The sequence below is a fragment of the Scyliorhinus torazame genome, chromosome 5, assembly GCF_047496885.1.
Source record: "Scyliorhinus torazame isolate Kashiwa2021f chromosome 5, sScyTor2.1, whole genome shotgun sequence".
NCBI lineage: Eukaryota > Metazoa > Chordata > Chondrichthyes > Carcharhiniformes > Scyliorhinidae > Scyliorhinus > Scyliorhinus torazame.
This window is the reverse complement of record NC_092711.1, coordinates 178,993,258-179,013,910: the sequence shown is the minus strand read 5'-3', so window position 1 is coordinate 179,013,910 and position 20,653 is coordinate 178,993,258. Positions and strand designations below refer to the sequence as shown.

Here is a 20,653-nt window from a genome sequence, read left to right as displayed (position 1 = left end):
GAGGCAGAGGGGAGGGTTGGCTTTGCCATACCTGCTACATTGGGTGGTGAACGTGGAGATGGTGAGGCGATGGTGGGAAGAAGAGGGGGTAGGATGGGTTAGGATGGAGGAGGAGTCCTGTAGGGGGTCCAGCATAAAGGCTATGGTGACGGCTGCATTGCCAATGGCACCGAGCAGATACTCAGGGAGCCTGGTGGTGCAGTCCAGGGTGAAGATCTGGAACCAGCTGAGGAGGCACTTCAGGATAGAGGGGATATTAGTGTTAACACCATTGTGTGAAAACCACGGTTTTGTGCCAGGGGGATAGGTGGCACGTATAGGAAGTGGAGAGAAGTGGGGCTGGTTAAGGTGAGGGATTTGTATCTGGAAGAAGACTTTGCCAGTGTAGATGAATTGAAGGAGAGCTCCCGAGTGCAAGTGAGTTTAAGTACCTGCAGGTAAGGGACTTTGCGCAAAATGTTTGGAAAGATTTCCCCAGGTTGCCGAGGTACACCCTGCTGGATCAGGGAGGTGAGCGATTGGTGAAAATTAAGGAGAGGTGGGGGGGGGTGGCGAATTGGGTGGGGAGATAAACTGGGGAGTATGGAGTGAGGCGCTACGAAGGGTAAATGCAACCTCCTCATGCGCAAGGATGAGCCTGATACAGTTCAAGGTGGTACACAGGGTGCATATGACACGGGCAAGAATGAGTGGGTTCTTTCAGGGAGTGACAGACCAGTGTGAGAAGTGTGGACGGGGACCAGCGATCCACGCATATAAGTTCTGGGGTTGTGAAAAGTTGTAGAGGTTCTGGGCAGGAGTGTTCGCGGCACTAGCAAGGATAGTGGGGGAGGAGATTGAGCCGGACCCTTTGGTGGCGATATTCAGGATATCAGTGAAGCCAGAGCTGATGGAGGGAGGAAGACCGATATTGTGGCCTTCACCTCTCCGATTGCCCGGCGACTAATTTTATAGGAGTGGTGTTTAGCAACACCACCAGAGGTAGCAGCCTTGCTGGGTGACTTATGTGACTTTCTTTGGCTGGAAAAGATCAAATACAAGTTAAAGGGTTCAGTGGAGGGTTTCGAGGTAAGGTGGGGGATGTTTGTGACCGTGTTTGAGGAGTTTTTCATCGCATATGAGTGAGGGGGGGAGGGAGGGGGAGAGCGACGAAGGGGAAACATCTGTACAAACTGTATAGTTGTGTGTTGGGACGTTTGTTTCTTGAATTGTTTATGTGTTGTAACTTTTCATATACGTTTGGAATAAAATACATTTTTTTAAAAAGGGATAAAAGGAAATGCCGAACAATTATAGGCCGGTTAATCTACGTCAGTGGTGGGCAAATTAGTAGAATCAATCCTGAGAGATAGGATTGACAGTCACATCGGAAGGCATGGACTCGTCAGGGATAGTCAGCATGGATTTGTTAAAGGAAGGTCTTGCCTCACAAATTTGATCAAATTCTTTGAGGAAGTGACAAGGAGGGTTGATGAAGGTAGTGCAGTGGATGTGGTGTATATGGATTTTAGCAAGGCCCACATGGTAGATTGGTCAAGAAAGTGAAGCCCATGGGATACAGGGGAATGTGGCAAACTGCATGAAACGTTGGCTTAGTAACAGGAAACAAAGGGTAATGGTCGATGGCTGCCCTTGCAATTGGAAAGTTGTTGCAAGTGGTGTTCCACAGGGCTCGGTGTTGGAACCCTTACTATTGGTGTTATATATTAACGATTTGGATGTGAACATGGGAGCACAATTGGGACATTTGCAAGTGACACAATGATTGGCTGAGTGGTGGACAGTGAGGAGGATAGCTACAATCTTCAAAACGATCTAGATGGATTGGTGGAGTGGGCAATAAAGTGGCAGAAGGAATTTAACACAGACAAGTGTAAGGCCATGCATTTAAGGAGGTTGAATAGTTGTAAGGAGTACACAACAAATGGGAATATACTAAGTGGGGCAAATGAAGTGAGAGATCTTGGCATACAGGTACACAGGTCCCTAAAGACAGCAGTTCAAGTAGACAAGGTTGTTCAGAAAGCATATGGAATACTTGCCTTCATTGGCAGAGGTATAGAACATAAAATTAAGGGTATAATATTAGAATTGTATAAAACACTGGTAAGGCTACAACTGGAATATTGTGTGCAGTTTTGGTCGCCACATTACAGGAAGAATGTTATTGCTCTGGAGAGAGTGCAGAGGAGGTTTACAGGAATGTTCCCAGGGCTAGAAAAGTGTGGCGACGAGGAGAGATAAGATACATTGAGGTTATTTTCCTTGGAACAAAGGAGGCTGAGGGTGACTTAATTGAAGTGTGAGGGGAAGAGATAGGGTGGACAGGGTAAAATTGTTTCCCTTGGTGGAGAATTCTAGAACCAGGGGACATGGATTCAAGATAAGTGGCAGCAGGTGTAGAGGAGACATGAGGAAGAACGTACTTACGCAGAGGGTAGTGGGACTCTGGAATTCACTGCCCGGGTTGGTGGTGGAGGTAGAGACCTTAAATTCTTTTAAAAAGTACCTGGACCTGCACCGTAGGTGATCTAAGCTACAAGGCTATGGATCGGGTGCAGGAAGATGGGATTAGGAAGGGAACCTGGGTGTCCTCGGGCTGGCATAGACAAGGTGGGCTGAATGGCCTCTTCCTGTGCTGTAACTTTTCTATGATTCCAAGGAGTTTGCAAAGGACTGCAAATAGGTTAAGTGAGTGGTCAAAACTGACAGATGGAGCATAACGTGGGACAATGTGAATTGTCCACTTTGGCAGGAAGGATTTAATAAAACAACATTATTTAAGTGGAGAGAGATTGCAGAACTCTGAGGTACAGAGGGATCTGGGTGTCCTGGTACAGGAACCACAATAAGTTAGTTTGCAGGTACAGCAAGTGATTAGGAAGGCAAATTGAATATCGTTGTTTATTGCAAAGGGACTGGAATATAAAAGTCGGGATGTTTTGCTGCAGTTGTGCAGGGCCTTGGTGAGACCATGGGCAGGATTCTCTGTTTCTGCCACTAAGTGTTAACGCCGGGGCAGGATTCATGGACTTTTACGACAGCAAAACTGGCGCCACACCGGGACCGATTCAGCGACCATTGAGGGGCTGGCACCGGCGCCTCGTGGAACACGGCCGATTCCAATGAAAAACGGTGTCCAACGAGCTGGCAAGCTGCAGCCGCAGATACACACCTCACTTCCCACACACATTCATCCCAGCCAACAAGATGGAACGCCCCCAGCCCGTTGATGGGTCGGCTGGGACCAAAGGGCAGCTAGGGAGGGTGGCCTGGGGGGAACACCCAAATAGAATCATAGAACTTACAGTGCAGAAGGAGGCCATTCGGCCCATCGAGTCTGCACCAGCTCTTGGAAAGAGCACCCTACCCAAGGTCAACACCTCCACCCTATCCCCATAACCCAGTAACCCCACCCAACACTAAGGGAAGTTTTGGACACTAAGGGCAATTTATCATAGCCAATCCACCTAACCTGCACATCTTTGGACTGTGGGAGGAAACCGGAGCACCCGGAGGAAACCCACGCACACACGGGGAGGATGTGCAGACTCCGCACAGACAGTGATCCAAGCTGGAATCGAACCTGGGACCCTGGAGCTGTGAAGCAATTGTGCTAGCCACAATGCTACCGTGCTGCCCATGGCACTAAGTTCGCAATGGGTAGTCTGCGGCAGGCGCAGCTGCATGACTGCCTTGCAGGCGGCGGCAATGGTGTTCCGTGTCCGTCCACCCCAACCCCATAGCCCACCCCCTGGCCACCCCTGCTACTCTCCCCAGCAGAAGCCACACACCCCCACCCCCCAACTCCAGCCAGCGACACAACTGTAAGCAAACTGTGGCGAGGTTGGACACTTTCCGTGCCCCCTCTCTCCTCCTCAGCAGCCGCGGCACCTGTTTCACGATCTTTGAAAGCACAAGTGAACCTTGCCATCGGGAACCTTGCTGGAGGCGGAGAATCGCGGCGCCTCCAGGGAATACCAGGTCAGGCCCACGCATTGATGCCGCTGTCGAGGCACCGGAGAATTGTGATTTGGCGTCCGCCACGATTTCAGCGTCAAAACCGATTCTCTGCCGAAATGCCTTTCCCGATTTGTATTGGCCGGCAGAGAATCCCAACCTATATTCGGAGTACTGTGTACAGTTTGGGTCACCTTATTTCAGAAATGAGATAGTTGCATTAGAAGCAGTCCAGAGGAGGTTGACCCCCGGATTCCTGGAATGAGGGGGTTATCCTCTGAGGAAAGGTTTGTCAGGTTGGGACTGTATCCATTGCAGTTCAGAAGAATGAGAGATTATCATATTGAAACACATTAGATCCTGAGTGGAGTTAACAGAGAGAATGCTGAGAGGATGTTTCCCCTTGTGGCAGAGACTGGAACTATAGAACAGTTTAAAAATAAGGGGTTTCCCACAACAATTTCAATGTGCTCAACAAGCTCATTTACCTTGTTCCGTATACTGCGCACATTTAGGTACAACACCCTCAGTCCTGCATTGACCACCTCCCTTTTCAGTTGCCACCTTTTTTGCTCTGCCTGAGGGTGATGTTGTTCTCTTATTTTTGTTCTCTATTTCCCCTTCAGTCATGACACCTTCTAAGCAAACGCTGTGGTTCCCACCGCCCTGGGTTCAACTCCAGCCTCGGGTAACTGTCTGTGTGGAGTCTGCACATTCTCCCCATGTCTGCGTGGGTTTCCTTCGGGTGCTCCGGTTTCCTCCCACAGTCCAAAGATGTGCAGGTTAGGTGGATTGGCCGTGCTAAATTGCCGTCTAGTGTCCAAAAGGATAGGTGGGGTTACGGGGGCGGAGTGTTACCGTGGGTTTAAGTATGGTGCCCTTTCCGAGGGACAGTGCAGACTTGATGGACCGAATGACCTCCTTCTGCACTGTAAATTCTATGATCTACTGAACTAAAAATGTATTTAATCTACAGGCTGGATTCCATTCCTTTCTCATCTGTTGCTGCAAGTCATCAATGTCCCCCCAGAATGAGATAAGAAATGGAAAGGGGGGAGACATTGATTTGCTCCCAGATGTTGCCCAGAGGAGGAAGTTTCAGTCGGAAACTCATTGTACAACCTCCACATTGTGACGTCACAATGCAGCCCTGCCTGAGTCAGCCAATAGGAATCACGCTACTCCTTGATGACGTCCCGGGTTCCAGTGCGCAGACCCGACGCGTGGACACGGGAGCCTCGCCCCCACCCGTTTCCCCGCCCCCTCCTCGAGACAACCACGCAACCGGCTGACGGCTCCGGCCAGAGAGAAAAAACACTCGGTAGTCTCCCCCTCGCCCCCAGCCCGGGACTGCGCATGTCCAAGGAAGAGAGCGGAAACTGCGCATGTGCAGGGGGAGCGCCCACCCACGCCTGACCTTCCTGCTGATGTCTTGGCCAATGGAAAGAACTGGCACCGGAAGGACTCTTGTCCTCCAACCAATCAAAGCGTGGGCTTTGTGTAAATGAAAGATGATCTTCATGCAGACTGAAACCTCTTCCTGTCTCCAACATCTGTGAGTAAAACACTTTATTTTCTCCCCCTTTCCATTTCTTTTCTCATTCTCACCTTCAATTGGTCACTTGCAGCAACTGAAGGGAAAGGAAGTGAATCCAGGGAGGGTGCAGACTCTGCAAAGCTTGGCCCAGGTCTCTCTCTCCCTCAAAGACATTGACATCCTTTGCCCCCTCAGCTTCTCACATTTATTTGTCTGGCTAAAAGGATGGTCTCTTTCCCAATGTTCACAATTAAAGGACTGCTTTCCCCAGGAGATGGCTGACGTTTAAGGGGTCAGCAAATTAATATTAGAGGGAGATCTGTCTAGTGATGTTACATGGAACATATTTCATATATTTATGGTTCTGTGATAAATACATTTATTATTTTTTCTAGTTGTGTAATATTGTACTGTGGCTACGTTATATATTTCCAAGCATCTCTTCGCTCAGAGGGTTGTTCATCTCTGGATTGCTCTTCAAGTGGAGTCTGGGGGTCATTGAATGTATTCAAGGATAAGTTGGACTGATTTATGATTGATGAGGGAGTCAAGAGTTATGGGGAACAGGTTGTAAAATTGAGAGAAAGGCAAGATGAAGAGGGATTTGTTCACTCAAGGATAGAACAAAGAACAATACAGCACAGTAACAGGCCCTTTGGCCTTCAAGCCCGTACCAGTCATGATAACACCCTTGGCCCAAACCCGAAAGAACAAAATGATGTGGTGAAGCTTTGGAATTCTCTACTCCAGAGGACTGGAGTCTCAGTCAGCAAGTATTTTCAAGACCGAGATTGATAGGTTTCTAGATATTGAAGATGTCAAGGGGTATGGGCGTTAATGGTGCTGAGGTAGATCGGCCAATAATCCCATTGAATGTTTGAGCATGCTCGATGGACCAAATGGTGGACTGCAACTCCTGTTTGTTATGATCTATGTGCCTTGGATCGGAAGCAGTGTGCATGGATCTGTCAATCAGCCTGACTCGGCACCTTCGGGAGAATTGGGAGGGTGAATATTAGATACAGCAGAGTGAGAATGGAGGGAGAGCATGTGGGATGGAGATTTACAGCTTTTGGGGAACGAGAGAGGAAAGAGTGTTCCCGAGAAACTAGAATTGTCTGTTCTGAATTTCTATCCTGTGCTGAGAGTGATGTCTTTTGTGAATTATTTTTACAGGATATTAGAAGAGGAGGAATTACAGACATAAATCTCAAACATCACGTCTCAATCTGACAGAGTCGCTCCATTCCTTGGAACCGGAATATCATTGCTCTTGGATTTTAAAAGGAGAATTATTTACTAGGTCTATCGGCTTCAAAAGATTTAAAATATCAGTGTGACTGAAAAAGCACCGAGACCCACACACATGAGTGAGAGTGTTCCAGAGCACTGACTGTGGAAAGAGCTTTAACCAGTTTAACCAGCCTGAATAAACACCACACCATTCACAGCGGGGAGAGACCGTGCACGTGTTCTGTGTGTGGACGAGGCTTCGACTAATTGTCCAAACTGGAGAAACACAACAAGACTGAAAACATGAAGAAACCGTGGAAATGTGGGGACTGTGGAAAAGGATACAGATCCCCATCAGAACTGGAAATACATCGACGCATTCACACTGGGGAGAGGCCATTCACCTGCTCACAATGCGGGAAGGGATTCGATCGTTCATTCACCCTGGAGACACACCAGCGATTTCACACAGGGGAGAGACCATTCACCTGCTCTGAGTGTGGGAAGGGATTCACCATGTCATCACACCTGCGGACACACCAGCGAGTTCACACTGGGGAGAGACCGTTCACCTGCTCTGAGTGTGGGACGGGATTCAGTCATTCATCCAGTCTGCAGATACATCAGCGAATTCACACTGGGGAGAGACCATTCACATGCTCTCTGTGTGGGAAGGGATTTACTCGGTTAGACAACCTCCAGAAACACCAGCGGGTTCACACCGGGGAGAGACCCTTCGCCTGCTCTCAGTGTGGGAAGGGATTCACTCAGGTATCTCACCTGTTGAAACACAAGCGGATTCACTCCGGGGAGAAACCTTTCACCTGCTCTCAGTGTGGAAAGGGATTTGGTGATTTATCCACCCTGCAGACACACCAGCGAGTTCACACTGGGGAGAAACCATTCACTTGCTCGGAGTGTGGAAGGGGATTCAGTCATTCAACCACCCTGCAGAGACACCGGCGAGTTCACACCGGAGAGAAGCCGTTCATCTGCTCCGAGTGTGGTAAAGGATTCAGTGATTCATCCAACCTGCGGACACATAAGCGAATTCATACTGGCGAGAGGCCATTCACCTGCTCGCAGTGTGGGAAGGGATTTACTCAGTTACCCCACCTGCGGATACACCAGCGAGTTCATACCGGTGAAAGGCCATTCACCTGTTCTCAGTGTGGGAAGAGATTCACTCAGTTTTCCCACCTGCGGATACACCGGGCAGTTCACACTGGGGAGCGGCCATTCACCTGCTCTGTGTGTGGGAAGGGATTCATCCAGTCTTCCAGCCTGCTGGTACACCAGCAAGTTCACACCGGGGAGAGGCCATTCATCTGCTCCAAATGTGGGAAGGGATTCACTGATCCAGCCACCCTGCGGAAACACCAGCGAGTTCACACTGGGGAGAGACCGTTCACCTGCTCTCAGTGTGGGAAGGGATTCTGTGATTCCTCCACACTGAAGAGACACCAGCGAGTTCACACTGGAGAGAGGCCATTCATCTGTTCTAAATGTGGGAAGGGATTCATTGTTTCATCGCACTTGCTGAGACACCAACAAGTTCACAAGTAATTACAGGGGTTGGATTCTGCTCTTACTGTTTCTATTGTCAATTACATCAAGGACTGCATTTTGTTCATTCTGAAAGTTGGTCAATGGAGATGGCCAGCGGGCTTTTCTTTATGATGGACTGGCCGGTCTCATGACTTTGCCTCCAGTGGGCTGATGCTGTTTGAAAATTGTTGCGAATTCCTGGTTTCAGATTTTACAAGGATCACAGAGTGAAAGGGTGTTTCGAAGTTTGATGATATTTAGTTCCCATTTCTGTTTGTCACGTTCTAAAGCATGCCATGTTGCCATGGAGGTGGGCTGTGGTAGTTACATGTTTTTTTTTTGTTTATTTTACCTGGATGTTTCTCACAGAAGGAAATTGTCGAGCTCTGGGGGAAAGTAGGCTGAAATAGTTTGAGTGATTACATTAAAAGGTATGACAGACAGGCAATCGCTAACAGTTCAGGAATTATTACATATATACATCAAATCTAGATTCATTTAAAAATCCAACAGGAAAAGTGATGTAACCGTGGATAACAAGAAAAGTTAAAGATTCCATTAGATCAAAGGAAGGGGCTCATAAAGTGGCCAAAATAGTAGTGAGCCTGAGAATTGGGAACTTGTTTTAGAATTCAGCAAAGGAGGACCAAGAAACTGATTAAGAGAAAATAGAATATGAGAGCAAACTGGGGAGAACTGGAAAAGCTCCGATAGGAATGTGAAAAGGAAAAGATTAGCAAAGACCAATGTGGGTCCATTCCAGGCAGAGACAGAGTTTATAATGGGGAATAAGGAAATGGCAGAGAAGCTAAACAATGTGTGTCTGTCTCCATGGAGGAAGATACAGAAATCGTCCCAAAACGCTAGAGAGGCAAGGAACTAGTGAGCACGAGGGACTGCAAGAGATTAGTATTAGTGAAAAAGTAGCACTGGAGAAATTAATGTGGCTGAAAGTTAATAAATCCCCAAAAGCTGCTGCTCTACATCCCAGAGTGTTGAAAGAGGCGGCTGTAGAGATAGTGGATACATTGGTGATCATCTTTCAAAATTCTATAGATTCTGGAATGGTTCCTGCAGATTGGAAGGTGGTAAATGTCACCCCAATATTTAAGGAGGGAGAGAGAAAACGGGGAACCACAGACCCATTAGCCTGACATCAGCAGGAGGGAAAATGCTACAATCTATTATAAAGGATGTGATAACATACAAATTCGGAGCAGGAGTAGGCCACTCAGCCCCTCGAGCCTGCTCCACCATTCAATAAGTTCACGGCTGATCTGATTGTAATCTCAACTCCACATTCCCGCCGACCCTCCGATAACTTTTCACCCCCTTGCTTACCAAGAATCTATCCAGCTCTGCCTTCAAAATATTCAAAGACTCTGTTTCCACTGCCCTTTGAGGAAGAGAGCTCTGACCCTCCAAATAATCCATTCTCCAGTGTGTTACGCCATATTCAAAATTGTGTTAGGTATCTGAAGGTTCCCATGGTAGGCACGGGAGGTAAGGGACTGACAAGTGATATGGGATTTAGAAATCCACAAGTGTTCAAAACTGATCAAGTTATGCCACAAATAAGTGACAGGATGCCAGTGTGAGTCATCCCTGAACAGGCAGGCTTTGCCCCACAATGGACCGGATTGTACAATATCATCATGACCAGTGGTACATGTGAATGTGTCGCTATGAAAGGGGAGGGCCAGTGGAAACACTGATCCCAACTGAAGGTAGATAACCCAAAGGATAATGGCTGAACCAGAGATTGTCGATTGTTGTCAAACCCCATCTGCTTCACCAATGCCCTTTCGAGAAGGAAATCTGCCATCCCTACCTGGTCTGGCCTACATGTGACTCCAGCTCCACAGCAATGTGGTTGACTCTTAACTACCCCCTCAAGGGCAATTAGGGATGGACAATAAGTGCTGGCCAAGCCTGCGACGCCCACATCGCATGAACGAATAAAACTAAAAATATTGGTATTGACAGGGATCTGGGTAATATATAGATGGATAACTAAACTGGTGCAAGCACAGTTTGAGGACATTCCGAGCACGGTGGATAATGGGGAACTGGTAGATGTGGTGAATCTGGATTTCCAGAAGGCATTCGACAAGGTGCCGCACAAAGGACTGTTGCATAAGATAAAAGGTTCATGGCATTACAGGTAACGTATTAGCATGGATATAGGATTGGTTAACTGACAGAAAGCAAAGAGTGGGGATAAATGGTTGTTTTTCTGGTTGGCGATCAGTGGCTAGTGGTGTGCCTCAGGGACCAGTGTTGGGACGACAGTTGTTTACAATTTACAAAAGAGGATTTGGAGTTGGGGACCGAGTGTAATGTGTCAAAGTTCGCAGATGACACTAAGATGAGTGGTGGAGCAAAGTGTGCAGAGGACACTGAAAGTCTGCAGAGGGATATAGATAGTTTAAGTGAGGGCAAGGGTCCGGCAGATGGAGTTCAATGTTAGTAAATGTGAGGTCATTCATTTTGATAGGAATAACAGCAAAATGGACTATTATTTAAACAGTAAAAAATTGCAGCATGCTGCTGTGCAGAGGGACCTGGGTGAACTAGTGCATGAATCGCAAAACATTGGTTTGCATGTGCAGCAGGTAATGAAGAAGGCAAATTTTGTCCTTCATTGCTAGAGGGATGGAATTTAAAAGCAGGGAGGTTATGTTGCACCTGTATAGGGTGCAGGTGAGGCCACACCTGGAATACTGTGTACAGTTTTGGTCTCCTTACTTGAGAAAGGATGTACTGGCACTGGAGAGGGTGCAGAGGAGATTAACTAGGTTGATTCCGGAGGTGAGAGAATTGGCTTAGGAGGAGACACTGGGACTATAATCATGGAATTTAGAAGAATGAAGGAGGGGTCTTCTAAAATTTTGAAGGGAATAGATAAGATAGAAGCAGAGAGGTTGTTTCCACTGGCGGGTGAAAATAGAACTAGGGGGCAGCCTCAGATTGAGGGGGAGCAAATTTCAGACTGAGTTGAGGAGGAACTTCTTCACACAAAGGGTCGTGAATCTGTGGAATTCCTTGCCCAGTGAAGCAGTTGAGGCTACCTCAATTGAATGTTTTTAAGGCAAAGGTAGATGGATATTTGAACAGTAAAGGAATTAAGGGTTATGGTGAGCAGGTGAGTAAGTGGGGCTGAGTCCACACAAATATCAGCCATGATTATATTGAATGGCGGAGCAGGCTCGGGGGGCCAGATGGGCCTACTCCTGCTCCTAGTTTTTATGTTCTTACATCAGGGTCGGGTTCAGACACAACAGCAGGCGCATGACCTCGAAGAGATAGAATGATAAGGTTGTAAAATATAAACAATTACCAACACCTGAATAACAGAACGCATTCGGTCAATGTAGGAGGAGAGATGTGTCGGCGAAATCTTAACACCTGGTGACGACCAGGACTCTGTTTAAATCTTCAGACTAACCAACCAAAAGGATGGGACGACAATGGCCGTGGGGCTCGTGCCAGTATTCGGAACCTTGGGGTGACTGTGAGCACACGAGAATGCAGACCTGTCATTGGAGTCACAGCAGATACACGAGGAACGTAATTATACAGAGCCCCATAGTTCATATAATGAAATGAAAATGAAAATCGCTTATTGTCACAAGTAGGCTTCAAATGAAGTTACTGTGAAAAGCCCCTAGTCGCCACATTCCGGCGCCTGTTCGGGGAGGCTGTTACGGGAATTGAACCGTGCTGCTGGCCTGCCTTGGTTTGCTTTCAAAGCCAGCGATTTAGCCCTGTCTCACTGATTCGATATACATCCCAATAGCCGAAGACTGGAGCAAAGGTGGAACATACTTTAATGCACAGCTTCAAATGGAAAGACGGGATGCGCGCACGCTGTTCCACTGATGCACATGTCAGCTGTGCTGGAGAAAGGAGGTGAGAAGAGCTGGTGGGTATGTTTTCAGAATCATTTGCGGGCTCCCTGTTGGACCCCAGGCAACGGTTACCTATGGAAAAGGGGTGACAGTCTGCGGGCATTTTGAGGAGGGAGTACACCAACGTTGTCCTTGTATGTATGGCTTTCTCCTACGATATCGCACCCCATAATGCTATTCATCCCACCAGGAAAACTGCTCCGCCCACCAACAATTAATGGACCGAGTAAGGGATTATACTGTTTAATAAGGGTGAAATATTGTATGACAACGTCAAGCCTGAAATTGTATCTGTGCTGTTTAATATCTCAGAAATTCAAATGCCGGAATATTGCTCAGAGCAAGTGAGGAATAAGTATCGTTTGTTAAGTATTATTCTCCTGCAGCAGAGTGCTGATGCCATGGGCGCACTAGCTTTTGAGGACGTAGTGAATTTCGCAGGAGTAAGAGTGAAATAGTTAGTGATATTTTCACCGGCTTTAATATAGGGGCCTCTGTAGTGAACTCGCCAGACAAACAAGGGTTAAATGAAAAAGTATATTGACTTGGAGGAGTGATGAAGGAACTCCTAGAACGAGCAGAGAGAAACCAGGCGAAACGAGCCAACCTGGGTGAGGGAGGTGTACGGAAAGTTAGATGGGATCTCGGAGTTGGAAGCCCCTGCCAAAACAATGAACCATCTTGATGGCAGAGAGCACGAGGATGCCAAAAGGCTCAGACAAGGACAACCATGTCATGCCTATGGTCAGTGGAAGGTGGGACAAATATGACACAACCTTGATCTGATACAGAGGGGGAGGTGCCAGATTGGACAGACATCTAGCCCAGCTGGCCACGGGAAGGGGATACTGGGCAATTGTACTCTGAAGGGTCTTACCAGGGTAAACCCACAAATCCCCGATTGTGAAATTGGTGAGGCAATCGGAATAGGGGTGGTCCTCATAATCCCCTTAGTTACCCGGGACACAAGGCCTTTCCCACTCCACCATTTTGGAAAATATTGGAGTTGAGTGAGGCAATGCCTCCCTCTGCTACGATCTGACTGAGACTGCTGCCGTACAAAGGAATGATACGTTGTATAGAATCTCCCTCACTGGGTGTAAGCAGCAGGATGGTATTACGGTGTGTCCTCACTTGGTGGGAAAGAGGAGCTGGATGAATGTGGATTCAGTCACACTGAGGGGTGTGTCTCACAAATCGCCCCTCCGCCCATACCTTTCCCCAGAGCAGGTTCCGGGGGGAGGGGGGCAATACTGCAATAGGGGGCAATAGTGGAGGGGGGCACCTCCACTACCCAAGGGTCATATTGTTACACTAGTTTGCGATGCCCTATGATGCACAATCAATTACTCGTGAGACAAGAAGAGTCATACTAATCGGCTTTAATCAGCTAGAACTGTACCCAGCAGCTTTGATACAGAAAGTGAAGGCTGCTGGGACGGCATTGGTTCTTATACCCCACCTCTCAGGGCGAAGCTATGTGCGTTAGCCAATGGTAGACTCCTAGGTCTAGCCAATGGGCATCCACCTCTCAGGCACTGCAATACCTGGTATTACCATACCCTATCCATATCCAAATCTTTGCTTTACACCCCAGCGACTAGCTAATATAGGGCAGGCCCGGATAGTCCATGTTAAATGATGAGGAGCTGAAACTATCGCTGCCTCAGATCAGCTTCATGAACATTTACAGGATTATGAGGAGCCAGAGCCATCTCCCTTCCCGTATTTAGCAGAGGTACTGAGGAAACTTGAGACTTTGGGTCGGCCAGTCAGTTAAACTCTGGAGCAGGATACAGACCGAGGGCTGCAAAGCCAGAGCTGGTGGGAGAGGATCTGGGATTGGGATATGAATGTGAACACCCACTCCTGAATTCAGATAATATCACACATACAAGTCAAGGCACAATTAATCCTGGCGCTGACATGGGACGTGATGGCCTGTAGATCCTCTAGACGAGACACTTTGTGAAAGAAAGCCACAGCTACGATCAAAGAGAATCAGAAGGTGCTTATCTCAGAGGGACATATTAACTTGTGGCATATTCATTAGATTTGAACAACTGCGATTCTGGAAATCACCTGACTGGCCAGCACATCAGAGGCAGCGATTACCGGACAACTTAACAAAAGAGGGAGCAATGATGAACTAATAGTGTTGGTTCATGGGACATGGGCTAGTCCATTACCTAAAGGGGGGGATTGTTGCAGTGGGCCAGAAATAAAGGCACCTGCACTATATAAACATATATATATATATATTATGTACACACACACTGACAATGTACGATACTAACTAAAAATGGAGTGTAACGGTTTGTGAAGCATCATGGGGTTCAGCTGACTTGACCACATTCCTGTGGTCTAGTGACACAGACACAGAGAACAGCTCGCTCAGCAGGGCCTCTCTTATCAGCCCCAGGCATCTGCCTCTGGATAATTACTAACTGCACCAGGCGGAAACCAGGTTAAGATAAGATAGTCTTGTGATGTACCCAAGAAGACCCAAGGATGGTTGATAAGGTGTCTGTGAAACATCATGACGGCGCCCCTGTTCATGAGCTGATCACGCAGCCCCATCATGCTTAGTTATTCAATTCATTGGATCAATATTTAACATATGTAATCTATAATCGTTAGGATTAGCTTGTGTCGAGCCGGGGTGGGCTGAGTAACTGTATAAATATTGATGATTTTCTTTGTTCAGTGGAGAAGCGCATGGTGAGCCCAGTGACTCGCTCCCCACCGGTGTTAAATCAATAAACTGTTTGACGATTGGAGCAAATCAGAGTGTCGAGTCATTCCCACTATGGTGTGTGTAGCCATTAGTGTAATTAAGTGTTGTTGTGCATTATAGTCCTTGTGTCTTTTATCTAAAGTTAATAAATATTCTGAATGAATTGTTCTCACGACTGGACTATTTCTCCCTGGTTCAATATTTTTGCAGTTCACCAAATTGTAAATAAACACCACGACCAACCAGTGTTCCAGCGACCCTTCTGGGTTTGGGGAAACGCTCACATTTAACATCAGCAGGGTTCTTAACAGTAAAGAATATTTGATTTTTCTGGACTTTTCCTGATTAGATTGATGCACTTTAGACAGAGAGGGGTTGACAAGCTCTTTATTTAGAGTACCCTTTTTTCCAATTAAGGGGCAATTTAGTGTTGGCAATCCAACGACCCTGCGCATCTTTAGGTTGTGGGGGTGAAACCCACGCAAACACAGGGAGAATGTGCAAACTCCACACGGACAGCGACTCGGGCCGGGATCAATCCCAGGACCGCAGCGCCGTGAGGCAGCAGTGTCAACCACTGTGCCACCCCTTGGCAAGCTCTTCAGCAGAAAGTGACTCCCGCTAAGGTAATTGGCAAAGGAGCCAGAGGGGAAGGTGAGCTTGTATTTTATTTTTTGATGCGATGAGATGTTCTGATCTGCCTGAAAGCAGATTCGATAGTATCTTTCCAAAGGGTAAAGGGAAGAATTTGCAAGGCTGTGGGGAAAGAGCAGAGCAGTTGGATGAATCAGAGAGACCTTTCAAAGAGATAGCAGGGGCAAGATGGGCCGAATGGATTCCCCTTGAAGCCTGTGAATCTGAGCCTCCTGTTTTTGTGCAGGTTAAAAGGGACAGATTTCATTGCAGCCTCTTCCCTGTCTATGTATTTAAAGAGACGGATTTCCCTTTAGCTCTGAGTGACCGATACAACAATTAGTTGGAGGCCCATTTCCCAGTCAGTCCTCCAGCACCTTCCTGTCTCTATTAGTGCGACGCCCATGGCAGTTTCCCAACTGGGCACAGGCCCCGTTATTCTCAGCTAAATTCAGCCCTCAGCTCCGTCTCCTGGCTGTCATTGACACGAGCAATGGAGACAGAAAGGTGCCCGAGGCTCAAATGGGAAGTTAAAACTTGTGGCTCTAAACCAACACTTCTTCATTTGTCAGTCAAATCCATGTTATTTATACTGGGGTTTTTATTATTAGATTTGAGCACTGGAGGCAAAGGGTGTGTTTGTCGGGGGGGGGGGGGGGCGGGGGCGCAGTGTTATTGTCCCTGGTGTCAGCCGTGGCTCGGTGGGCAGCTCTCTCACCTCGGAGTCAAGGTTGTGGGTTCAAATCCCAGTCCAGGGACCTGAGGACAAAAATCACATCCAACATGCCTTGTCCCAGCACTGAGGGAGTGCTGCACTGTCAGAACATCCTTCTTTCAAATAAGATGTTAAACTGAGGCCTTGTCTGCCCCTCTCAGGTGGGTGTAAAAGTTCCGACAGCCACTATTTTGAAGAAGAGCAGGGGAGTTATCCCCGGTGTCCTGGTCAATATTTATCCCACAGTCAACATCACTTGTGATGAACGGTTACTGCCTTATCATCATGTAAGATGATGTCCCCTTTAAGACCGGGCTTGGAACCCTGGGGACTCCGCCTCTGGCTCCGCCCATCTGTGAGCCATATATAAAGGGCTGCCTCAAGGGCTGTGCAGCAGTCAGCACATGTCTCAGTTCTAGCATAGTTCTTAATCTAATAAAGCCTTTACCGTTTACACTCTAAGCGTCGTTATTGAGGGTACCTCATCACTAAAAACAGATCATCTGCTCATTATGACAATGCTGTGTGTGGGATCTTGCTGTGTGTAAATAGGAAGTGGCTTTTCCGATATTGCAAAAATGACTACACTTCAAAAGTCATCAGCAGTCAAGCACTGGGACGTCCTGTGGTTGTGAAATGTGCTATAGAAATGCAAGTTTTAAATTGACTGGGTAATAAATTTAAAAACTTATTCAATTGAAATGTTTACTAGGGGTTAGCACTGGGACCTCAGCGCTGAGGACCTGGATTTGATCCCGGCCCCGGGTCACTGCCCGTGTGGAGTTTGCATGTTCTCCCTGTATCTGCGTGGGTCTCACCCCCACAACCCAAAGATGTGCAGGTCGGTGGGTTGGCCACGCTAAATTGCCCCTTAATTGGAAAAACATTATTGGGTATTCTAATTTATTTTTTAGAAATTGAAATACTGAACAACTTTAGGACATTGACTTTTACTACTTCTTGTGGGGGATCAGCCTGTAGAAACGTCACCCTCTGTTGAAGTCAGATTCAGAAAGAATAATAATAATCGCTTATTGTCACGAGTAGGCTTCAATGAAGTTATTGTGAAAAGCCCCTAGTCGCCACATTCCAGCGCCTGTTCGGGGAGGCCGGTACGGGAATTGGACCCGCGCTGCTGGCCTTGTTCTGCATGACAAGCCAGCTGTTTAGCCCACTGTGCTAAACCAGCCCCTTTTTTTAAAGAAAAAGGTTTTTATACGAAAGGTACCCATTGGTTTAGATGCCTGAAAAAAGGCAATTTGTCGGAATAGAGAGTGTATAAACAATGTTTGTGATTTTATAAGCTAAGAATTACTAATATCAGAAAGGACAGACATATAATTAAAAAAGAAGTTATAGGCGGCATGTGGCACAGTGGTTAGCACTGGGACTGCGGCGCTGAGGACCCTGGTTCGAATCCCGGCCTTGGGTCACTGTCCGTGCGGAGTTTGCACATTCTCCCCGTGTCTGCGTGGGTTTCACCCCCACAACCCAAAGATGTGCTGATTGGGTGGATTGGCCACGCTAAACTGCCCCTTCAATTGGAAACGAAAAATAATTGGCTGCTCCAAATTTACATTAAAAAAAGATGTTGCACAAAATGGCTGTTAGCTGAGTTAGCCACATTCCTGAACGTCCATTAGCTGGGTTAAGTTACTAAACTGGTATAAATAACGTAAGACATTGAATGGGAAACAGACATGGGAGATTCTCGGGAGGCAGGCACTGAGAAATACAAGGATCATTATTCACCCTCGCCAGCCCAAGGTCACCGATGCAGACAAGAGAGATAACTTCAACAGTTAGTGTGAGTGACTTCTTCATGAAGTCAGGGGCCGGTAAGGTACCAACCCACTTTACATAATGTCAAATTTAATTGGATATATATCTAATGTATGTAATCTATAATCAGTACCATTGGACAAGGTCCGGCCGGAATGGGCTGTGTAGCTGTTTTGAAAAACGTATAAGAATGGATGTTATCGACTTCCGGGTGCGGCGATGACCAGCTAAGTCGCACGTTTCGGCAGCTCCCTGTGAAACAGAATTTTGGGCTCTTGATAGGAGCCCCAACGGCAATTTTGACGGCTAAAAACACTGTGCGGTAAACCAGAAGGGAATCCACCCTGGATACGGATGGAAAAAGGAGGAGAGAGTGGCCAGATTGCAGTGGATCCTTTAGAACAGCGGCAAGGAAGGCAAGCAAAAACCAAGATGGCGTCGGAATGTGGCAGTTTAACATGGGGCCCTGAACAACAAGAGTTCTTGAAATGCTGTGTGGAAGAGATCAAAAAGGAAATGAAGAAAGAGCTGTTGGCCCCGATACTACAGGCGATTGAAGGGCTAAAGGAGGAACAAAAGACCCAGGAGCGGGAGCTTCGGGTCGTGAAGGCAAAGGCAGCCGAGAATGAGGACGATATACAGGGCCTGGTGGTGAAGACGGAGACGCAGGAGGCACATCAGAAACGATGTGTGGAAAGGTTGGAGGCACTGGAAAACAACGCAAGGAGGAACAACCTGAGGATTCTTGGTCTTCCTGAAGGTGTGGAGGGAGCGGACGTCGGGGCATATGTGAGCACGATGCTGCACTCGTTAATGGGAGCGGAGGCCCCGGCGGGTCCGTTGGAGGTGGAGGGAGCATACCGAGTGATGGCGCGAGGACCGAGAGCAGGAGAAATTCCCAGAGCCATAGTGGTGAGATTCCTCCGTTTTAAGGATAGAGAAATGGTCCTTAGATGGGCGAAGAAAACTCGGAGCAGTAAATGGGAGAACGCGGTGATCCGCGTTTATCAAGACTGGAGTGCGGAGGTGGCGAGAAGGAGGGCGAGCTTTAATCGGGCCAAGGCGGTGCTTCATAAAAACAAGATAAAATTTGGAATGCTGAAACCGGCAAGACTGTGGGTCACATATCGAGGGAGGCACCACTACTTTGAGACGGCGGATGAAGTGTGGACTTTTATTGTGGAAGAAAAACTGGAATGAGCGGGTTATTAAAAAGAACGTTCGAACAAAGTGGTGGGGCGAATGTGGGGGGCAAAGAGGGGTTTTATGTACTAATCCTGCGATGTGGTAACTTTTCTCTCTTCCACAGGTGGTGATGGGGGGAGGAGGGGAGGTGGAGGAGATAGGGCGTTGGCCATTGGGGGCGGGGCCAAGGGAGAAGCGCGGGCTTGGTTCCCGCGCTATGATAATCATGGCGGGAATAGAGAAGCAGGAAGGAGGGGGCGTCGCGCGGTGCGAGCCGAGGTCACGGGGGGAAGCCGAGGTCAGCCAGAGTTTGCTGACTTCTGGGAGCAACATGGGGGGAGTAATTACGCTAGCAGGGGATCTAGCGGGGGGGGTGGGAGGGGGGAATTACTGGGTTGCTGCTGCTGGGGAGAGGGGGGAGCTGGTATGGGAGAGGATGGGCGGGGGGGCACCGCCTGGGGGAGATACAGCTGCGTGGGAACCGGGTGAGGAGCTGGAAAAAGGGGATGGCTAATCGACAAGGGGGGGGGGGGGTAGGAAGCCCCCCAACTCGGCTGATCACGTGGAACGTGAGAGGGCTGAACGGGCCGATAAAGAGGGCACGGGTACTCGCACACCTTAAGAAACTTAAGGCAGATGTGGTTATGTTACAGGAAACGCACCTGAAACTGATAGACCAGGTTAGGCTACGCAAAGGATGGGTGGGGCAGGTGTTCCATTCGGGGCTAGATGCGAAAAACAGGGGGGTGGCTATATTAGTGGGGAAGCGGGTAATGTTCGAGGCAAAGACTATAGTGGCGGATAACGGGGGCAGATACGTGATGGTGAGTGGCAAACTACAGGGGGAGACGGTGGTTTTGGTAAACGTATATGCCCCAAACTGGGATGCTGCCAATTTTATGAGGCGGATGCTAGGACGCATTCCGGACCTAGAGATGGGAAAGCTGATAATGGGGGGAGATTTTAATACGGTGTTGGAACCAGGGCTGGATAGGTCGAAGTCCAGGACTGGAAGGAGGCCGGCAGCAGCCAAGGTACTTAAAGATTTTATGGAGCAGATGGGAGGTGTAGACCCGTGGAGATTTAGCAGACCTAAGGAGTTCTCGTTTTTCTCCTATGTCCATAAAGTCTACTCGCGAATAGACTTTTTTGTGCTGGGTAGGGCATTGATCCCGAAGGTGAGGGGAACGGAGTATACGGCTATAGCCATTTCGGATCACGCTCCACACTGGGTGGACTTGGAGATAGGGGAGGAAACAGGAGGGCGCCCACCCTGGAGAATGGACATGGGACTAATGGCAGATGAGGGGGTGTGTCTAAGGGTGAGGGGGTGCATTGAAAAGTACTTGGAACTCAATGATAATGGGGAGGTCCAGGTGGGAGTGGTCTGGGAGGCGTTGAAGGCGGTGGTT

General features: G+C 48.1%; 1 protein-coding gene across 1 annotated transcript in view; it reads left to right on the top strand.

The window, feature by feature from the left end:
* The first annotated feature begins 5,174 nt into the window (after positions 1-5,174).
* The window catches only part of LOC140418066 (uncharacterized), a 182,863-nt gene continuing 167,384 nt past the window's right edge, over positions 5,175-20,653 (top strand). The window contains 2 exon segments of the mRNA XM_072501493.1: positions 5,175-5,515; positions 6,674-8,371. Of these exon segments, the coding sequence (XP_072357594.1) occupies positions 7,034-8,371 (1,338 nt within the window). The 5' untranslated portion in view covers positions 5,175-5,515; positions 6,674-7,033.